This window comes from Lepidochelys kempii, chromosome 6 (assembly GCF_965140265.1).
Source record: "Lepidochelys kempii isolate rLepKem1 chromosome 6, rLepKem1.hap2, whole genome shotgun sequence".
Taxonomy (NCBI): Eukaryota; Metazoa; Chordata; order Testudines; family Cheloniidae; genus Lepidochelys; species Lepidochelys kempii.
The window spans coordinates 52,384,328-52,405,605 of NC_133261.1; the positions used below are offsets into that span (position 1 = coordinate 52,384,328).

General features: G+C 41.7%; 1 protein-coding gene across 5 annotated transcripts in view; it reads right to left on the reverse strand.

Moving 5' to 3' along the window:
• Positions 1-21,278, reverse strand: part of ELF5 (E74 like ETS transcription factor 5) — a 96,696-nt gene that overhangs the window by 14,153 nt on the left and 61,265 nt on the right. For 4 of the 5 annotated variants that reach the window (XM_073347934.1, XM_073347935.1, XM_073347933.1 and 1 more), the window contains exon 2: positions 2,890-3,017. In XM_073347934.1, the coding sequence (XP_073204035.1) occupies positions 2,890-3,017 (128 nt within the window). Of the gene's footprint in view, positions 1-2,889; positions 3,018-6,990; positions 7,076-21,278 lie in introns of those variants that run through there. The other variant, XM_073347936.1, reaches the window with a different exon arrangement.

Consider the following 21,278-nt stretch of genomic DNA (forward strand, 5'->3'; position numbering starts at 1 on the left):
CGCAGCTCCCACTTGCCGCGGTTTGCCGCTCCAGGCCAATGGGGGCTGCGGGAAGCGGTGCGGGCTGAGGGATGTGCTGGCCGCTGCTTCCCACGGCCCCCATTGGCCTGGAGAGGCGAACCGTGGCAAGTGGGAGCTGCAATCGGCCAAACCTGCGGACACGGCAGGTAAACAAACCAGCCTGCCCCGCCAGGGGGCTTACCCTGGTGGGCTGTGTGCCGATCCCTGCCTTAGGGTAACATGAAATAAAAGCAACTGTTCCTCTTAACTGTTCCAGTTAAAAAATACAGTAAGTAACTTTGAAATACTTAAGCAACTGGTTCTGAAATTTTGATTTGACTTGACCGTGATAAATATCAGCTTTGCTGGCAATATAAAGGCCATAGCATGTTCCTTTCATGGAACAGTTCTTGTCAGGATTAGCTTCTCTATTGGCTTCTAAAAAGATAGGATTCTTTTTGGAAGTCAGAAAATATTCTAAGGCCCCAAAAAGTGCTGACATATGTCACGGGCACTCAGAAGGTGTTGACATGAAGGTCTGGCATTTTCCAAAGCGCTCTTCCTTTACTCCTTACACTGAAGTTTAGCTCCTGAGTAGCTCTCTCTTCTCTTGGGGTATGCACTGTAACAAAAGATTATGCAATTTGGAATACTCTTCTGGAAGAAAGATCAGCAACAGGACAGAGCCTCCACAGGAGATGTACACATTTCCTTTGAGTGGGAGAGAAAGGACCAGATACGTTCTCCTTGCTGTGTAGTGAAATTCTAAGTGAAAAGTATCTGGGTGAGATAAGGTGGGGGGAGCAAATAAATCACTCAGCAGCCAGCACAGAAACATTTTAGAAGTGTGCCTAGAACTAGAGGGGTGATGTAACAATTTTTATAGTAGAGGTGTTGAGAACCTTTGAACCAAACAGTAAACCCCATATATAATGGAAACCACTTCAAGCCAGGGGGTGCTGCAGCCCCCTGATGCAGCCCTAGTTTCAGCACCTATGACTACAGGTCTCTAGGGGAGAGGGGAAGTTGAAAGCAGAGGTAAGTGGGAGCCACAGAGTTCCAACCATGACTTGGACCTTTCCGGAGTTGTGGTAACAAGGATCAAAGACTTAGTGTAGATAGGACTCAAGCAGGCACAGGGATTTTTACCACTGACTTCTATAACCATGCTCTGTACTCAAGGCAGTATGGGATACCTGTTCAGATTTTCCCAGAATGCACTGGTTCAGGCACAGCTGTACTGACAAACCAACAAGATATACATGTTAGTGCAGGGAAAAACGCTGCTGTATCGACATCAGATGAATGTAGCAGAGCCTGGTTACATATAACATGTTTGTCCGTACAGTAGATCAATTCTATAGCCCTTTTCCATAGACCAGCTCCACGCTGTCAGAGAAAGTGAGCTAGAATCTTACAAGCCATAATTCTGTGTACATACAGGTGGTTTATCCCTAGCATGGTTCTAACTGTGATGAGACCAGAGCTACACTTTGCACTCAGTCATCTCAGAAATTCTGCCTGTCTCATTACAGGCTCCTGCAGTTCTGTCAAGTCTTCTCCACTATTTTATGTGAGGAGGAACTCAGCTCACACTTGCGTATTCAAAGTCCTATGGTACGTTTTTCCAAGAAGTGTAGGTATCTTGACTCTTATCTTGGCCAGATTACAGTCTGGGGAAAACCTTACTGTGTTGGCCTAAATGCCTCTCATGCTTCAGATCAATGAAGTATTTGTCTTCCTTTTCGATCCTAAGTCTACTTGTCTAGCATTGCTGATAACTCCTGAATGTTTAGTTAACATCTGGTCTGGAAGCATGCCATTTGGAGTGAATTCCTTAAAACTAACTATACTCCCCAGATGAGTCTTGTGGCCTGGTGAAGTGTAGGATCTCCATAAGGACACTGGGGGAAAATTGTACACTAAACATTCAGGAGTTATCAGCAACTAGTCCAATGGGGGCATTATTGAGTTAATATTGATGTATTACTACAATCCACAGATGTGTGTTGGTTTTTAAAATCCCAAACCTCACATGTTAACTATGTATTTAACTGGTCATTGCTACTATGGATAATAAATGTATACAAAGTTGCAGAAAATTCAAAGAGATGTCACTCCATCAAACTAAATTACTATTCCATAGTACGGATAACATTCATTGTTAGGCAAAGGGACTTCAAAACAAGTGCTGTGTTTCAAGTGGACAGAGCAAAAGATTGGGAGCCAGGCATACTGGGATCTATTCCTGACTCTGCTTTTGATTCCCTCTGTAACCTAGGGGGACTATCACTGAAATGTTGTGGGTCTCAGTTTGCCTTCTTGCAAAATGAAGATGATAATGCTCAATTGAGAAACTTAATTAATTAATAGCTGAAAAGCACTGGAATTCTTTTGGGGGTCACTGGGTGAGATTCAAGAGATCTAGGTTCAATTTCTGGGTCTGCCACAGACTTGCTGAGTGATCTTGAGTAAATCACTTGATTTCTCTGACTCACTTTTCCATCTACAAAATAGGGAGAATGCTTCCCTATTCCACAGGGATGTTGTGATGAGGAATCCATTAAATGTTTATGAGGGCTCCATGCACTACAGTGACATAAGCAACACAAGTCTCTTGTAGATATATGATTCTTCGCTGAAAGGTACTATAGAAGTGCAAACTATTATTGTTGCTATCCATATGCCTGTCTTCCACACCATCAGCTTATGTGCCTGAACAGAGCAGTAATGCTTGAATTAGAGATAAACGTGGCAATAGGCTCAGCAGTGAGCAACACATGCCCAGGCCATTTCCCATCAGAGCCGATTGGAATACCGGTAAATTCAGTCCCCTGTCGGGCACATATTAATTGAACACATCTTTTCAAACTGAGCCTATGTACACACCTGTCTGATGATCAAAGATGGGATAATAGTCCTCAGTTGTCCCAAACAATTCTGTCCAAGACATCAGGGGCTCGCAGATCATTGTGTTTGGCAGAAAGGTGCTGTGAGTGACCGAGTCCAACATCCCCCTAAAATATTAAGATAATAGTCAAAGCATGGCAAGAAAATGTCAATGACCTGAGTCATAAGGGCACATCCATAACTGCTTTAATGTGGAATGGCATGTACCTGTGAAAAGTACCCTTGGATCTATGCTACATCCACTTAAAGCAGCAGTGAAGGGGTTAGTGAGCTCAACAAGAACATTATCAGTTTAAAAGGATCTGCAAGCAGATTTATGACTCAACATGGATGCGGGTGGTATGAAGTTTTCCCATAGATTCTTGTGTGGTATACAGGTGGCAAATGTGTAAAAGCCAAGGGAAGAACAGACCTATAGTACAGTACACAGACATATGGTCAGGGTTAGTATCATTAGTTATTGAGATAATTTTTTCATTTATCGAACAAGTCCCTTGACAAACAAATTGTCAAAACATAGTCCTGGACTTAAGGCACTTACAGTGTTAATCAGATACAAGTGCAGACATCAGACAGTCCATGGTTTATGGACAATGTGCAGTATCTGAAAATCAATCACAAACTGGAGTTCAGTTTGTTTCTCGAGCATAGTCACAGCTGGAATTCAAGCAGAAACTTGTTTAATAATAATAGAAAACTTTACTGTGTGACACTTTCATCTCAAACTGGTCTACGGAATAATTGAAAATAATACAATTCTATTGTGAAACAATAAATGGAGAGAGAAATTAAGAGATCAAGGCAAGGGAGAAAAGCTACATTTTCAGATGAGATTTGAAATGAGACATAGTCCATGAAGTAGAGGGATTCAGGAGGACCATTCCAGAGGACAGATGGGCAAATGCACACACACACAGTTTTCCTTAGGTAAGGCTTGTGAGACCCCAACCTTGAGCTCCCGTGTGAACTTTGACTGTTATTGATTCAGTTTTAGTGGTCTGGAAAAAAGCAATGAAATGGAATGAAAATCATTGTGGCTCAGTTCTGTTTTTCCATTTGCAAGAGAATGAGACTGTCACTGTTCCAATGTCTAGTAATAGCTCCATGGATGTGCTTCAGTGAATATACAAGTGCAAAATAAATTGACACAGATTTGACACAATTGTCTCTTGGCTCTTATCTCTTCAAACTTTAGTTTCTTCTGCCTTCCATAACTAACTCCAGATCTGGTCATTCCTAGCAGACAGAAATCTGAGTAAGCTAACATGATCATATATAGTCTTAAAGGATAACATTTAGTATAATGCAAAAAATAAAAAATAGGCATAGGGACCCAGATCCACGCTGTGACAGTTGTATTGCAGTATTGGCCATCTGCTCCATTTGACATAGTTCATTAGTGAACCACTGTAATCTTTGTGCAGAATGGAGGTGGGGGTCAAGGCATTGATGACTGTGGTTAGATGGTTGTAATGCTCTAGCATCTCATCAGCATCTTGGCCTGGAAGGTAGGAGGTTTGTTTACTTAGCATGCTCTGAAAACTCTCCCTTCTTTCTCTAGTGGAATTGAGGGAGAGCCATAATCTTGACCTGGATGAAATGGGAGCAGACCAAGAGAGTGGGAACATTTAGGATGCCCCTCATATTCTCTTTCATACTGAAGATCGGGACATATTCCAGAAACAACACGGCCCCAATGTACTGTTCTGATGTGAATGGAACACATGAACATTCGAACACTGTGGATCACTTGAGCTGTTATATTGCCACATTGTTTCTAGTGGACCTAGTGTGATGCTGCTGTTACACGTACAAATGTATTTTGCTAATGAACACCACAATTAAAAATAAAATATCGTACTACAGTACTAATGCAATTCAGACATTTCAGAATTTTATAGGAGCAGAGCTGGTAATGCCATGGCTCAATAATAAATAAATAAAAATAAGGAGACCCATAGTATTTAAGATTAGATTGTACTATGAGTAAGTTAAGTTCTTTCTCCACCAGTACTAGGCTGCCATACACAGAAATAGGTGCCCTATACTACACTTGTTCAGACACAGGTTAGAAGGGCAGAACAATGACATGTTTATTACTTCCTGGATGATGCAGGATCGAACATCACACAAAATCCTTCCCTAGTTCTTCTGCAATCAAAGCAATTAAACTACTGTATTTACATCAGATCATGGAAGATTAATATTGCAGGGGTTATGGCAGGTTAGACATAGTGTGCCAACCACACAGAAACAGAGTTTAGTACTGAGATAGAGACTTCATAGAGAAATGGAGAAGAAAACAGGAAGAACTAAGACACCAATGCCCCCAATTTTTCTTCCATCATAGAACACTGATAGGACCATGTAAGCATATCCCACATTAACAGATAATCCCTGTTCAGTGCCCCATAGAAGGGGAATCCTCCCCCCTGACTGACCCTGCTACGATGCACAAGTCCTTCCTAGCACTGTATTTTGCAGTCAGTTTAACCATGTGTATTACAGCAATAATCATGATACTTAAGCTTCTAAATGGAGCAGCCATTGGCAAACATACACCGGCATGAGCAAAATAAGCAAAAAATACACTAATAAGTGTATCCCATTTCAGGTAGAAGCAAGTCTGATGTCTCCTATGGTAATGGAAGCATATCGATCCAACATACTGTATAAGCTGTTGGAAAATGCAGATGTCTGGGACCACCTCATGCCTGATTCCTGTACAAGAGTGAATTATTGCTTCCCACACGGGAAAATGTTTTGGGTGAAATCTGGGCACTATTGAAGTCAAAAGGAATTTTTCCATTGACTTCAACAGAGACAGTATTACACCCTTTGTCCCTGTCAACAGCCAAGAGGTGGCAGGAAAACAAAAAACAAAACAAACAAAAACCACTTGCAAGTTTCAATGCTGTTTCTAAAAGTACTTTTTACTAGAAATAGATATAATCAGTGGGGGCAGAGGAAATACATCCTCTTTGTAGTGCACATAATTTTGCAGTTTGATTTTTTAAAAACTATATATGTTTAGTGCTAACATTTGGAAATGTGTCACTATTTACATAAGGGAATGTGTTAGCCTTGAAGGGATCTAATCATCCCTTTACCTGGAGTAAGTTTTTGCTAGGCAAGTAAAATATTTTTATAGTTTTTACAGCCTCATTATCATTATGGTGGGTGAATAGATTTCATGACGTGACTAAGAAGTTTTCATGAGGATTTTCCCAGGCTGAAAAGATACATTTTAGGGTAACACCACCACGTCAGAAGTGAAGATGGGCCTGATCCAGAACCAAACCCATCAGATTATGGAGAAGTTCAGATCTGAACATACATCTGATCTGTAAGGCTTGGTTTGAACAGATCTTATTTCTCCAAACTGCAAAATTCTAGAAGTTTGATACTTGGCTTGCAGCTATAGTGACAAGGTTGCTACCACAAAAGGGCTTAGCAATATACCATAATAGATGACAAACCTAATTTACAAATGAGAAATTCCCATTTTAGAGAGGTACCTCTACATTTTTATACCATCAGTCCCATATACAACTATGTATTTTACAGCTAAATATATTAATTCTCAAAGTCACTAGGAGGATTAATTTATTTTCAAGTATTCTAGGCAAACAAACAGAATATTATTGATTTAAGTCATGTCAAATAATTTTGCAGCATTATCCCTGGTATTGTTTATAAACACATGTTATATCTGCTTCCGTGTACTCTTAAGGAAAAAAGGGAAGGGGCAGTCACTTGTTTAAACAGGAGATCTTTTCAATATTAGTTTTGCTCCAGCTGATGCAGGGCTGCAAGAAGCAATTAATTTCCAGACAGGTCTGGATTAGTCATTTGTTAAAACATATTTGTTGAGGTTCAATTGCTGGGTAGGAGACAAGCATGTCTCAATCAATAATCTATTAAATTGAAATTAAATGGATTGGTCAGAACAAGTGGTTTGAAGCCCAAACACGAATGGCATCAGGGAGGTGACTGATAAATCAGCACAGCACACACGCTGCTTTGGCAGCTGGAAATCTGTTTTACAAATATTGACATCAATAAACAAACTGAGCTTACGTGCAGATGGGTGCTTATTCCCGTCGCAATGTTTAGGTCCAAAAGGAGGTCTCAGAAGCAAGGGGAAAGAGGTGGCTTTCCTGCAGCAACACACAGCACTATGGAAATAAAGCCACCTGCAGTGCTGTGATATATGGAACTCCTCACAGACAGGTTCGTTTGGTTTTTCAGGTTCTTATACACACCCCCTTTGACGACAGTGATAATACAGAGTGTGACACAGCTGAGGGAAGGGAGGAGAAACGTTCTTAAGTGCAGAACGTTTACCTTTATCCTGTATTGTTTAGTCTCCTCTTAAAGTTGTTGACTTTAGTAACTGTAAGTCTTGGGCGACATTAAAAGTCAGGTCTGCATACTTGCCTCAGTGTGGGCGACTTTCCTGCTGGGCCGCCTTTTGGAATCTTGGCACTTAAAAGGGCTATCACATTTTATTTATAAGCCACAAAAAGTACAGAAGTTAAGTAGCATTATCCCCATTTTACAAATGAAGAAGTCGAGGAGCAGAGAGATGAAGTGACTTGCCTGAAGTCATCTATCAATTCATCGACAGTGTTGTAAATAGAGCCCTGATCTCCTGGCTCCAAGCCATTCCCTATCCACGAAGCTACCCTGCCTCCCAACAAAAATAGCTGCTGAGGTCCACCGCAAAAGTGGCTGCATTTTAGTAGTGGAGAATTGATTGTAAAGTGTTTTGGGATCCTTTAAAATGAAAGGCTTTGTTGTTAGGAGTGAGAACAGAGACGTTGACAGTGGAGGATGAACTGGACAAAGATGAGCAAAGTCAGCATAAAAGGATAGTTGTTGTGTAACTTAAATTAGTTAAAACTTAGACCAAGCTGGATCTACATATTTTAATTCCTCAGAATTCCAATTCCAATTCCAATTCTTGCTCTCTTAGCAGTGTGTGCGCAGAGGGTAGAGATAAAGATTTAAGCACATATCATGTCAAATCTCCTGTTTCCCCTAGGAGACTCATCTTCCTACTAGTGAAAATGCCAATCTTGTTCTTTACTTTCCTTGGATGTGGTTTGAATTAACCTTTTCTGACTCCAAAAGGTTGGATTCTTGGTGTTGTCATTCAGTGAGAAATGAAAGTAGTGCTATATGTAATGAACGTATCAGTCAGATTTTATGAACAGAAAGAGTCAATTTGCAGGGCACATTTTAAGAGGTTCAGATGTTTATGGCCACTGGAAGGGAAAGTTGGCAAAAAAAGAAGAGCTGGATGGATGACATTGTATCTCGAGTGGATCAAAATTCATCCACCGAGATTAGCAAAGGAGTGTACAGAATGGACTGAGTAAGAAGCTGAAAGCCAGAAATTAGTATAGTTCAGATGGCTTTGAATTGGGACCTTAAGGTTTAGCCCATGTTGATTGTGACACAAGACGGATTGGAATCTCAAAACTAGAGGAAAGAAGCTTTTAATGTATTAACCCATAGCACTATCTTCCTTTTTTAAAGACCCCACCACCCATAAAGCTAGGAAGACATGTCATGTGATACAGGTGAGTACGAATGGATACCAACGATTCCCACACTGGGTTATTTCTGATTCAAATTCAGCTCAGATTTCAACTGACCAAAACTAATTTAGTTCACAATCTGTTAAACCAGGTTTATTTTATATTCCCTCGGTTTATGACTCATTATTATTTTTTATCTCTTGTGATCATCTGAGCGGCTCCAAGGAAGCAGTGAGGTACTTTATATAGGCTGGAAAATGTGGTGGTGAAGCAATCATGATAATGGGTACTGTAAATACGAGACCAGGTTTGTCTCTCAGCTAGAGCAGTACAAAACCAAGAGTAACTATTTCTCTCACGCTGTACTGGTCAGCAGATGTGGATAGGCAAAAAGTACAAGAGGACTGCACCATCAGAATGAAAGGTGCAACTGGGCACACTTCCTGTACACCAGAGAGATCTGAAAGCTCTTGTTTCTCTCTTGGGCCACGTCTCACAAAGCAACTGATCCCAATGAGCCCTACATTATTTGCAGTAGAAACAACCGGTGTTTTGCAATCAGAACACTAAACAATCACCAAGCGTCAGTGAATGGGCCTTAAGCAGTATTTGACTGAGGACTTCCTGACCTACCTCATGTTTTTCTTCTTCCTTAGATTAGTTATGCAAGACTAATTTTAGTATCTTTTTCATAGGCAAGTATCTGCATGGAACTAGTTACAGTAAAAGGAAGGATCAGCATCCCTATGCCCATTTCAAATGGTGGTACAGCAGTTGGATTATGTAACAACATGACTGTCAGTTAATCAAGGCAAGCCCTGTATAAGAAATATCAGTTCACTATGGATTTGTAATTAACCTACACATTGGGTGAGCTTTTTCAGAGCTGGCCATATCACTTTGTAGGTGCGAACCATTTCCCCCTATATTCTCTTCTCTCCTGTGCACCAGGATCTCACCATTTTGCAGAGAGCTGGTCTGAGGACTTTGGGGACATCTAGCAGGGAGCTTTTTTGATATAAACACTAAATGTAAACAAACCTGGCTTTGAGCTAGTTTGTTTACAGGGAAACCCTCCTACCATGCTGAACTATGAAATACTGGATTAAAAAACCAATAGATTTAAGAAGATGCATAAGACAGACGCTCCACCACACTCACACCAAGCGTGTACATGTGCGCACTCCCCTGCCCCCATCACAAGAACACAACCACCATCCATTTCATAGGAACTATTTTTCAATAGTCAGAATAAATAGCAATGGCCAAAAAATCTACATGGTTAAATACTCTCAACTATTACCGTTGAGTGATTAAGTCTTGGATCTCTAGTACACGTGGGGTAGCACAGATGTAGTGCTCAGACATTTTAGATCACTGTGGATGAATTTGTTCTAGGGACAGGAGTGGAAATACAATGCAGATTCAAGGACGGATCCTGGGCCCTTCCCAAAGTTTCTTTGCACCAATCCTTAGCTGGGGTAGGAATGGTACAGCCCTGGAGGACATTGATGGAGTGGCTCTTTAGGAGCTGTTATCTGCAGGAGCTAATGAGAGCAACCCCATGGCTTCACACTGTGCATGGCTGTGGAGAAGCAGACCCAGTGGAGTGGCAGACCAGTGTAAGATCAAAATCTGAGATCCATTCCTCATTTGCATGAATTTTTAAAACAGCTCCAGACCTCAGCATCCTCCCCTTAACAATCAACTGATTAATAATCCTGCCAGTGATTCAATTCATCTACCTTCAGCAATTGGCAAGTCAGTTGTACAGATTAAAAACAAATCCAAGCAACAAACTTCTATTAACTCCCAGGAGTTTTTAATACTGTCCTGAAAACATACAAGTCCTGCATATTCTTTTCTTAGTCATCAAATCCCAAATAGGGACAATACTGCTGAATAGAGACAGCGCAGGAGCAATAATGAGATTAATAATGTGTTTAAACAAGGCTGACAACATATATGGAATTCTTACGAGGTCTCCTTTGGAAGCTGACATATCACTTCATTAGCATTCTATGGATCAAGGATGACCCTCTTTTTAAATGGGATGATGCCAGAGAACTAATGACACAACGACATCACTTGCTGTCATTCTTGATTATCATTGTGATGATCATTCTGTATTTGCATATTTCTGTGCAATGCATTTCCTGTGCTGAGGGACTCTCCCAAGAGGCAAATGGCAGGCACTTTCAACACATTAGAAAAGCCTCTCTAGGGATCTACAGGTCTGTATGCTACGCATCAGGTTTGCAAAGGGGCCTCAAAGGGGTCTCAAATATTTGGGCTGTAGTTTTGTATCCCAACTTTTTTTGAACATGCAAAAGATCAAATCTCTATGCACACATGGCATTTGGATGTGAAATCAAGTACACACCTAGGACTTGATTCTAATTGCATTGACAACTCTGTAAACTGGAGTCAACGGGATTGGATTCTCCCAAGTTTACTTTGTGCTGCTCATGCTTACCTGGTAAAACATGATCTTAAACCAGCAGATTCCCACCAGCGAGTTCCCTTACATTGGAACCACCCTGCCCCTGGCATAAGGGGAGGGACAGACATGGGCAGGGCATGGGTGAGAAAGGTTCTGTTATGCTTGAATTTCCAGTGGTGTGAAGTCCCTACAGAGCCCTTATATAAGTGAAAAGAAAAGGAGTACTTGTGGCACTTTAGGGACTAATAAATTTATTTGAGCATAAGCTTTCGTGAGCTACAGATCACTTCACCAGAGTGAGCTGTAGCTCACGAAAGCTTATGCTCAAATAAATTTGTTAGTCTCTAAGGTGCCACAAGTACTCCTTTTCTTTTTGCGAATACAGACTAACACGTCTGCTACTCTGAAACCTTATATAAGTGGCATACATTAAGCTTGCGGCCACATACCTTTACTTTGCACCAGATTGTGTGATCAAGAATCATGGAGCTGTGGTTGGCTCCCTGACATCTTCCTATCTCTACTGTGCCAGAACCGAGATTGGGCACAGGACAGCATCAAATCCAATGAAGTTCAACTGGTGTGAGATCAGGATCAGGCCCCCATACAAAACATGCACAAATGCTCCCTATTCACATAAATTTGAGGCTCTGTATGTGCTAAAACTTGGGATACACAAACAGATACACAATTTCAAATGGGAGTACATCAAAGCGCACTATGAACTTTTAGTGTGCAAGAGCAGAGTCCACATGGGAGGTTGCTGAAATAAGTCCACTTAGATTCACACCCTGGCTTGCTGCGCACTAATATTCCATGTAGACAAGACCTCACACAATATTCTGTTTTTGAAAGAAATGAAAACCCATGGAGCATCTCTAACCTTCAGAGGTAAGGTAGGAATTCCCCTATAAACTTCAGCTTGGAGGGGTTAGATAACAAGAAGTATCAGAGGGATAGCTGTGTTAGTCTGTATCCACAAAAACAACGAGGAGTCTGGTGGCACCTTAAAGACCAACAGATTTATTTGGGCATACGCTTCATGGGTAAAAAAACCCACTTCAGATGCATGGAGTGAAAATTACAGATGGGACATAAATATGAATATTTAATATATTTAACATATATAATTAATATAAATCATATTTAAAATTATATTTAAATAGATATATAACATATATTTAATAAATATACATATTTATGCCTGCATCTGTAATTTTCAGTCCATGCATCTGAAGAAGTGGCTTTTTACCCACGAAAGCTTATGCCCAAATAAATCTGTTAGTTTTTAAGGTGCCAGCAGACTCCTTGTTGTTTTTAACAATAGTTTAGATATATCAGTCTGAAGCAGCCTAATTTCAGTTGCAGGAAATCCCAAGCAGTAAAATGGTTGCACTTCTCTAACATCTTCCAGCTGGCAATGAACTAAGGTGGATAAGTATTATTATTTACCAGTTTTACAGCTGGGGAAAGGGAGTCACAGAGAGGTCAGTTGATTTGCCTAAGGGTACCAAGGAAGTCACTAGCAAGGGAGAGCCAGCAATAAAATCTGGGAGTTCTGTGGCTCCTTGTCCTCTGTTGTAACCACTGACTAGCTTACACTGATGCCCTCTCCTCCCTCCTCAGTAGCTGGAAATAAAGCGTTAGGGAGTCTTTTGAGATAGTTAATATATGTGTGGGCAATGACTAATCAAAGTCTGCGTTCTACTCTTGGCTCTACCAGAGTCCAAAGTGTGATCTTGGGTCACTTAAACTTTTCCTTTGACTCCTTTGTACAGTGGAGTCAAAAATACTTCCATGCTTCAAAGGGTCTGGAGTGGCTGAGTTTGTTAATGTCTGAGAAGCTCTTTGAGACCTTTGGATAGTCAGTAGCTTATGACTGTAAAATATTACATATCTTGGCACACTGTAGTCACACTGTAGTCTTCCCTGACAAATGCTGAAGTGTGTTTCTATACTGTCTTCTATGCGAAAACAGATGGATTAATGCAGCACAAAGCTCTTCTGTATATTTTTCCACAGGAACCACTCTAGCATCAGACCAGCTGTAAACCTAGTACAGTATCCCTGAGGCTTCAGAGGAAGGGAAACCCCCCAGAACGCACCTGGCCAATTATGAAATGCAGCTCACAGGGGGAAAAGTTACTTCTTGACCCCCCGCAGGCAATCAGCTGATGCCATGAAGTGTGAGATTCGAGTACCCATATCATTATCTTAGTTTGCATAACTGCAAAAGGTTATTTATGTGAGTGCTGTCTTTAAAACTTGCTGTCACACTTGTCTTAGCAATAACCTCCCATAGCAGTGAATTCCACAGATTGCCTATACCTTGCGGAGAGAAATATTTCCTTTTATGGGCTCAACTCAATAGGTCAACTTCACTCTGAAGACATCTCTTAAAAGACATGGCAGTAAAAAATTAACCCAATTTCCCTTTGTTTTCTGTATATGATAGATGCTGTTTATTAGCTACTTCTTGGTTGCCATTTTCCAGAAGTTACGGATAAGTGAAAGACCATTTTCTAGTGCATGTACTGCACTTGTCCTTACAATAAATAAAGCAAAACCAAAACCAAAATTGTTATACTGACAATCAATGCTCTGAGTATGTCACGCAAAGTAAGACAGCACATAGTTTTAAAAACACAACTTGTCCGACACGGCTTCTCCAAATAGCTGCCTCCTTGCCGTCATGTTGACACTGGTGGCCTAGGTTTGTGCGGACGTTACGTCCTTCAAATTGCCATCACTATGTTTTAGAATGTGCAAAACAACAGGTTGCAACACCAAACGTCTCAGCTACTTGCAATTGCTTAGTATTGGGCTCATGTAGCGCCTCCAGGACTTGAATTTTATTGGCGAGAGACAGGGCCACACGTTTGGAAGCCATGACACAGCAGAAATGCTCATCATGTTATGAATGCTGCAGAGATGTGCATCCACATTCGTGCCCTGCCTCAGACTCTGAGACAGCAAATTCATAGAATCATAGAATATCAGGGTTGGAAGAGACCTCAGGCGTTCATCTAGTCCAACCCCCTGCTCAAAGCAGGACCAACACCCACTAAATCAATTACAAGTGGAACCTCTTTTCTAAGGACGTTGTCTATTAGTGGCATGAGAGTTGCTTATTTCAAAATTTTGTTAACATTAAAGTCAATGGGATGGGATTGGTTCTCAGGAAAGTGTTGTTAATAACTGAAGATACAGTGGTTGCTGGTTATTAGCAATCCTGATAAAGAATCTCATTTAGATTCCGTCTAAGTCAATAGACAGTTACAGAGCATGAGAATTTGCAGTGATTATAACTCACATAGTTCAAACACCAGTTACTACTATTGCACTGCTCTAATATTCAGAACACAAAGTTAAACAGAACCATTTGGATCACAGGAAGTCTCCTTCCTGTGTTTGCTATCGAGAAAGATCTCCTACAGCTGACTGTAACAGGGGAGAAGACAGCCATAAAGAGGAACAAGCAAGAGAAAGAGAAATGAAAGTTTCCAGCTGCAATATCAAGAGTTCTGTCGGTGGAAAGAAATGGTATGCTTGTCTTTTGTTTTAAGCCGTGATCAGACACAATGGACCATATTCTCTGTTGTGTTCAGTTTCCACTGCCTGCAAAAGGGGTGGAGGGTTTGACAGGGAGCAATTTCTAGCTTTGTGATTATCTGCCCAGGCCAAGCCCTGTGTGCAGATAGGTCCGTCCCATAGGTGATCTAAACAGGTACCAGCAGGCAAAGGACCCATTCACCGACTGGGGATTGTCAGAATGAATTGCACCCTGGGCCTGCCCCTGTGCTGGTGGCTGCAGGGAGGGTGGTATAGTAGCCAGCTCTGTGCCCCCTGGGGATTCTCTCATACCAGAGAATTGCCTAGCAGGGGATCTGTGGCCAGCCTGCGCTCCCTTTGCACTGCCTGAGTGACACAGGGGCAGCAGAGACCCCACCCCAAAGAGCACAAATTCTGCTCTCTTTTACTCTTTGTAAATCTGGAGTAACTCCATTTAAGTCAGTGGAGTCCCTCTGGATTTACATGGGTGTGAGATGGAATTTGGCCTGTTTGTTCTGTGGTTGGTAGGAGCTCTGCCTCAGCACCAGTGCTGTCTGTGCAGAGAAGTTTTCTTTCTGATGCCCTCAGTGAGAAGCAGAAAGCTCAGCTCCTGAAGCATGGGTCTACAAAGCATGGGCACTGACCCTTTAAAAGCACACTGGGAATGTTAACATTGTTTGCCTGCACCAACAAGCTTCCCTCCCACCTATCACACAATAGAAGGGTCACCCAAACCACAGTGATCTACCAAAGTTTGCTGAGGCATTTAGACTTTGAATAAGTTCCCCAACAACTATTAACTGGAATTACATCAACTGTTAGCTCATGAGCATTTAGTCTCCATGCCAGTCTGCAAGAGCCAAAACAAGCAGGTATGAATGTGGCCCAAACCACATGTTGTTCATGAACATTTTTTTCCATCTGAATTTTCATCTGAGGCTGTGGGAAGCAACCTGAAAAGCTGTAACAGAACCCCAGGGCTCACCACTGCTCACCTAGCTGCAGCTTTACATAGGGCAATGCGATTGTCAGATCAGAAAGTCTAGCATAAAAGTATGAACAAATGGGTGAGATAGTGCCAAATTTGGAGGGATTAAGCGATTAAGTGAAAGATGAAACTTTAAAGCATTGGAGTCTCTGTTTCTTAATCCCTTGAAATTCAAAGGGACAGAAAAGTAACCTCTGCATTGCTATGCACCTGTGGATGCCTCTGTCTCTTCCTGTAAAGGCATCCCTTGTATTTTCTAGGGGGCTAGAGAGATGGGCATCCATGGACCATAGAGCTACAACAGTGATCTTTGGCTGAATGGTTTCCTTTTTTCTATGTGTGCATTTATGAGGAGGGAAAGTTGCCCGGGATCATTGGGTCTCTCTAAGCCTCGACTAACTTAGTCCAAGGAGGTGTCCACTTCTCCAAGACACCAACTCAGAGTGGGGAATGGTTGATGAGATTCTCAGTTTATTGTGGATGACTAACTGGGAGAGCAGTTAACTCCCTCCAAGATGGTGTGGCTGTTCTACAGGGGTGGAGACTGAAGGTCATGGGTGAAATTCTGACTCCATTGATTTTACCACTCAACTTCAGTGAAGCCAGATTCTCACCCACATCTTCAGCTGGCTCTGTGCGACAGGCAGAACAGGCAGTCATGGAGGATGGCAAAACGTTTAGCAATTATGGACAAAATTCACTGCAGTGCATAGGGCCAGCGCAAGGATTATGTGCCACCTACATCCAACCTAAACCCTCTAAAGAGTGTGTCTGAAGTGGTGCATAGGTCAGTGCTGGCCCTCTGCATGGGGCAAATTTCATTCCATGTGAGTGAAGTGACTTGTGAACAGTGCACACTGCCCTCTTTGCAGAAAGCAGAAAAACTCCTAGATCTAACCCTGCAAATTGCTGTAATAATCTCTTTCAAACCCCAGCTGGCCAGATGAATAGAGATTCACCCTCAACCTGAGTGTTCCTCATGGTAGTTTATCAAGCTATCAGGATCCTTTGGACCATCATGTGGAGTGGCTCAAAATATGGGATAGGGCCTGGTGAAAGGAAGTAGGAATCAGACACCTGTGTTTTATTTTCTGCTCTGCTATTGACTTTCTGTGGGGATAAAGACACTTAACCTCTCTGCTTCAGTTTAATCAACTGTAAAATAGTTATAACAGCACTCACCCTTCACACAGAGGTGCTCTTAGTCTATTAATGTTTGGAAAGGGCTTTGAAGTCTGTATTATTTTAGCATGTAGAGTTCTTCCTTAGAATGACCTTGTGAGCTGTCAAACCAGCAGCCTTGTGAAGTGAGCCTTTTGCTCCATGGAATTCCATCAAGAAAGATGACTTTCTGTGTCTGTGTCTCAGATACTTTTGGGCAGCAAAGAAAGCTTTATGCTGCCAATGTGTTGGCTCAAACAATGATTCTGGCTACTAAGGAATTAAGCATAAAGGATTAGCAGGGAAACACCACGTTGTTTATATGAATGAAGAACAGTACTTTACTCCCTTGTGCATCCCCACACAGAGTGCATAGCATGTCAGCGACAAGGGCATGCAGCTATGGCCATTAGGATTTCCACTGTTCATCATGGGACTGCATTCATTTTGGAGGGATGTATTTGATGGTGGTCTCACAGTGGGAAGTGCAAGTATTTGTGTGTGGGAGAGAGAGGGTATGAGAAAGATTGTGTGGGAGAGACTGTGTGAAAGAGTGCAGTGTTCACACAATGGCAAACAGAAGAAAGTGACTGTCTGGACATCTCATTATTTAACAATAACAGTGTTTTGTAAAGACTCACCATGCTCCTGAGTAGGATTCTGGAATAACTGAAATGGAGACACCCCACAGAGTTAGCCAACCTAGATTTTAGACAAGCAGAGGATTCTGGGACAGGACTTGTGTTTTGGCTTGCTTACATAAGAACAAAAAAGATAAATGCCCATTTTCTATCTCCTCCTGACATTGGGATTAGCTAAAGTCTGACCCTCCCAACCAGGGGAAAACCCATCCCTAAAGTAATCCCACCCTCATATATTCAGTGTTATTATAGTCAGGAAAATATAGAGAGGTGACTGGCTTTCTCCCTTTCAGAAGAAGTGTTTTCAATTTATGAGTCAGAAGATGATTTTTTCTAATGGCCAACTTTGCAAACTCATTCTGGGCTCTGGAAAAAAAATCTTCTTTCTCTTTCTTCAGCTTCACTGAAAGGTCGGTTGATGATGCACGAGGTAGAACAGAATCCAGCTCATCCTCACAGAGCTGAGTTTGCTTTGCAAGGACAATCTGAATAGGAACTAGCAAAGGCACCAGACTTCATTAGTTATACAAGGAGGAGGTGTGTGGAGGGAGGTGCTGCCATTTTTACAGTCACTTTCCATAAGGTAACCACAGTTTAACACAAGACCTTACATGTGGAGCCCTGATGGTGTGTCTGTGATTGATTTGGAAGATGCACTGTGCAGGAGGGATTAGGAAAGCAATTTTTTTTTAAACCTCAGGCACTTTAATGTTAAATAAATTCCTGGTTAAACATCTCCCTCTTTCTCTTCCTCACCAGGGTTTCTTTGTTTCTTGAAAAAAACAGCCAGATTACTTCTTTAGAGGGGCACAGGGAGCACAACAGGGCTCACTCATCAGCACTTCATTCTACTGCATTGCCACTAATGCCAGGGATACACTTTACAAAATGTCTCCTTGTGAAACTAGCTTTAGATGTCTTTAAAAATAATCTTTATCCATTTACATTTATTTTGTAAATCCCATCCCAAACTGCTTCAGTTTTTTTTTAATTAATATATTTGAGGGATCACTTCCCTGAAATGCAACCAGTTCTGGTGTGAAATGCAGCAGCTGTTTAACAGTGCATAACACCACGACACAACAGGTTAAGACAGGAAGTGAATCAGGAGTCAGAGTTAGGCTGCTCTTGCAAAAAGGGCCATTTGATCTTTAATTACCACAATGAATATAGACATTTCAGGTCATCTGAAAGACAGCACCTCAAGCAGCAGAGCGCCTTCTAAAGACACCTTCAGGCATTGGGCCAGTACTGTCCCAGCTATTATATCACCAGCACCACTTCCCAGCAGGAGGTCTTGCATTCCGTTGTGGACCAAGCCTGACCAGGCTTATTTTAGGAGAGCTGGATGGACCACAGCACAAAGTGTTATGACTGCAGACCACAAACAATTAAAATGAAGAAAGATTAAGACCTATCCTAGGTAAAGGGAATATTGAACATCATCTATATAAGGTTTTTATATGGCCCCCCTTGTTGTAGTATCTGAGCACCTTGACATTTTTTGTGTGTTTATCCTCAACACTCTGGTGAGATAGGCCTTCCCTATTTTCACCTTTCTATAGATGACAAACTCATCCAAGGTCACACAGGAAGCTGTGGCAGAGTAGGGAATGAATCCAGGTCTCACAAGGCCCAGGCTAGCTCCCCAGCTGTCCAAGTACCCATCCCCTATGCTGGTTGTGTGGACCTCACCTGGGTATGGCTCCATGGTGCATGCCCACTGTTCCTATTTTCATCAGTTTTCCTTGATACAAGTTCCAAAAGCATCTTCAGCCCAACGCTGAAGGAGGTTAAAAGACATGCCCCTATTTCACTTCCAAACCATAGTGACAGGTATGCACATGCTTGGACTATACCAGACGCCAAGTCAGATAGCAATTTGTCAGGGGTCAACAACACTTGCTTATATTTATGTCTCTCTTCATTTCTGTGACAGAGGGGCCTTTCCTTGAGATGAGGTTCCCAGGAGCGGATGGCTATAGGAAGGGATTGGGAAACTTGCTCTAGTACATTTATAAAAACACCCAATATCTGTCTGTTCTTATTTTCTGTTGGAGCTTATCATGTCCCCTTTGGAATCCCCCTGTCTTGCTGTATCATGCCTTTGAATTTGAAGATGTGTCAGAACACGTCATACTGCCTACAGCAGGAGTGGGATTCCTGGTGTTGGTGTATAGTTGCCTTAGGTTGCTTTTGCAGTCATCAGCAGTGTCAGTTTCACAGCCACAAGAACCATTCCATCATTTCTTTCTTCACAGTTTCATCAGCCGCAAGTATCATTCTATTATTTCTTGCTTCATGCAACCCCCTGAACATTTTCCTTTTAGGAAAGTGTCTAGCACCTATAGACTTCTCTTAAGCTATATCTGCTCTAAAAACAGGAACAATTGCATAGTTAATAGCATACGTGTATAGTAAATTTCATCCTGAAGGGCCCTGCAATACTTACACTGACTGGTAACTGGAGCACTTAAGCACATGCATAGCTTTAAGAGTACAAATAACCCCACTGTTACCTACATGGCTAAGTGCTTTTCTGGGGGGCTCCTGTATTCAGGTCACCCATACACCACAAATTCAGTTCTTTTTTGAGCTGACCAGCAACAGCAACCAATCTGCACTGGCAATACTATGCAGCAATTCTCAGGAGGAAATGTGATGAATAACTTCAACTGAAGCCATGTTTGGAGAAGATAAGTTACTCACAATGGAGTTAAATCAGGCCAAGTTAGAAAAGCCCATAAAAAAAATTAGAATTTAGAGATTGAGGACACCTACCAACTAACATAGGAGCCTGAATTAGCAGAAAAGGGGACTATAAATAGTATTTACAGAGCTCTAGTCACCATAAAAAGAAAAGGAGTACTTGTGGCACCTTAGAGACTAACCAATTTATTTGAGCATGAGCTCACGAAAGCTCATGCTCAAATAAATTGGTTAGTCTCTAAGGTGCCACAAGTCCTCCTTTTCTTTTTGCGAATACAGACTAACACGGCTGTTACTCTGAAACTAGTCACCATAGTATCTAGATGCTGTGCCCTATAAAATACTTTCTAGTTTTTGGACATGCTTTTATTCCATTTCTACCAATAGAGTATAAGATAGCTCATGTTTAGTCCACAGAAATGTGATTTTACTCTAAATTCCGCTAATCAGAAACAATCAATTACACCTGACAACAATAATTAATTCTGCAACCTAGGACTTACACCGGATACATGAATTTGTTTCACAACCAGTCCTATCATCTAAAAAAAAAATCAGAATTAAGGGAATGATCTTATGAAGAGTTGTGAATCTCATGCAAGGTACTGAGCAGCCTCAACTCCCTCTGGGCTAAGGACACTCAGGACAGCATATGATTAGACCCTCTAAAAATATTTCTAAAATTAAGGTAATAGTCAAAGCTCCTCTAGTCAATGGAACAGCTACATAATTTCCAGCCAGGCAAGTCACATAAGTGACTGATGTCACATATTCTGATCAGCAAGGTCAAAGCCAGAGTGATATCAGATTGTTTAAACAATCAGATACCTTTGGAAATGATGGGGACCAAGGTATTTTTAAAAGAAACCTATTTTAAACAAACACAAAACCACAGCTCTTCTCAACTAAGAGCCTGGAGCCTTTTTCAGGGGAGGTTGTTGTTTTACATGAGATCAGCAAACCAAATGAAATATGAAAGTTGGCTAGATTGTCGGGCTCAACGGGTAGTGATCAATGGCTCCATGTCTATTTGGCAGCCGGTGTCAAGTGGAGTGCCCCAGGGGTCGGTCCTGGGGCTGGTTTTGTTCAATATCTTCATAAATGATCTGGAGGATGGTGTGGATTGCACTCTCAGCAAATTTGCGGATGATACTAAACTGGGAGGAGTGGTAGATATGCTGGAGGGCAGGGATAGGATACAGAGGGACCTAGACAAATTGGAGGATTGGGCCAAAAGAAATCTGATGAGGTTCAATAAGGATAAGTGCAGGGTCCTGCACTTAGGACGGAAGAACCCAATGCACAGCTACAGACTAGGGACCGAATGG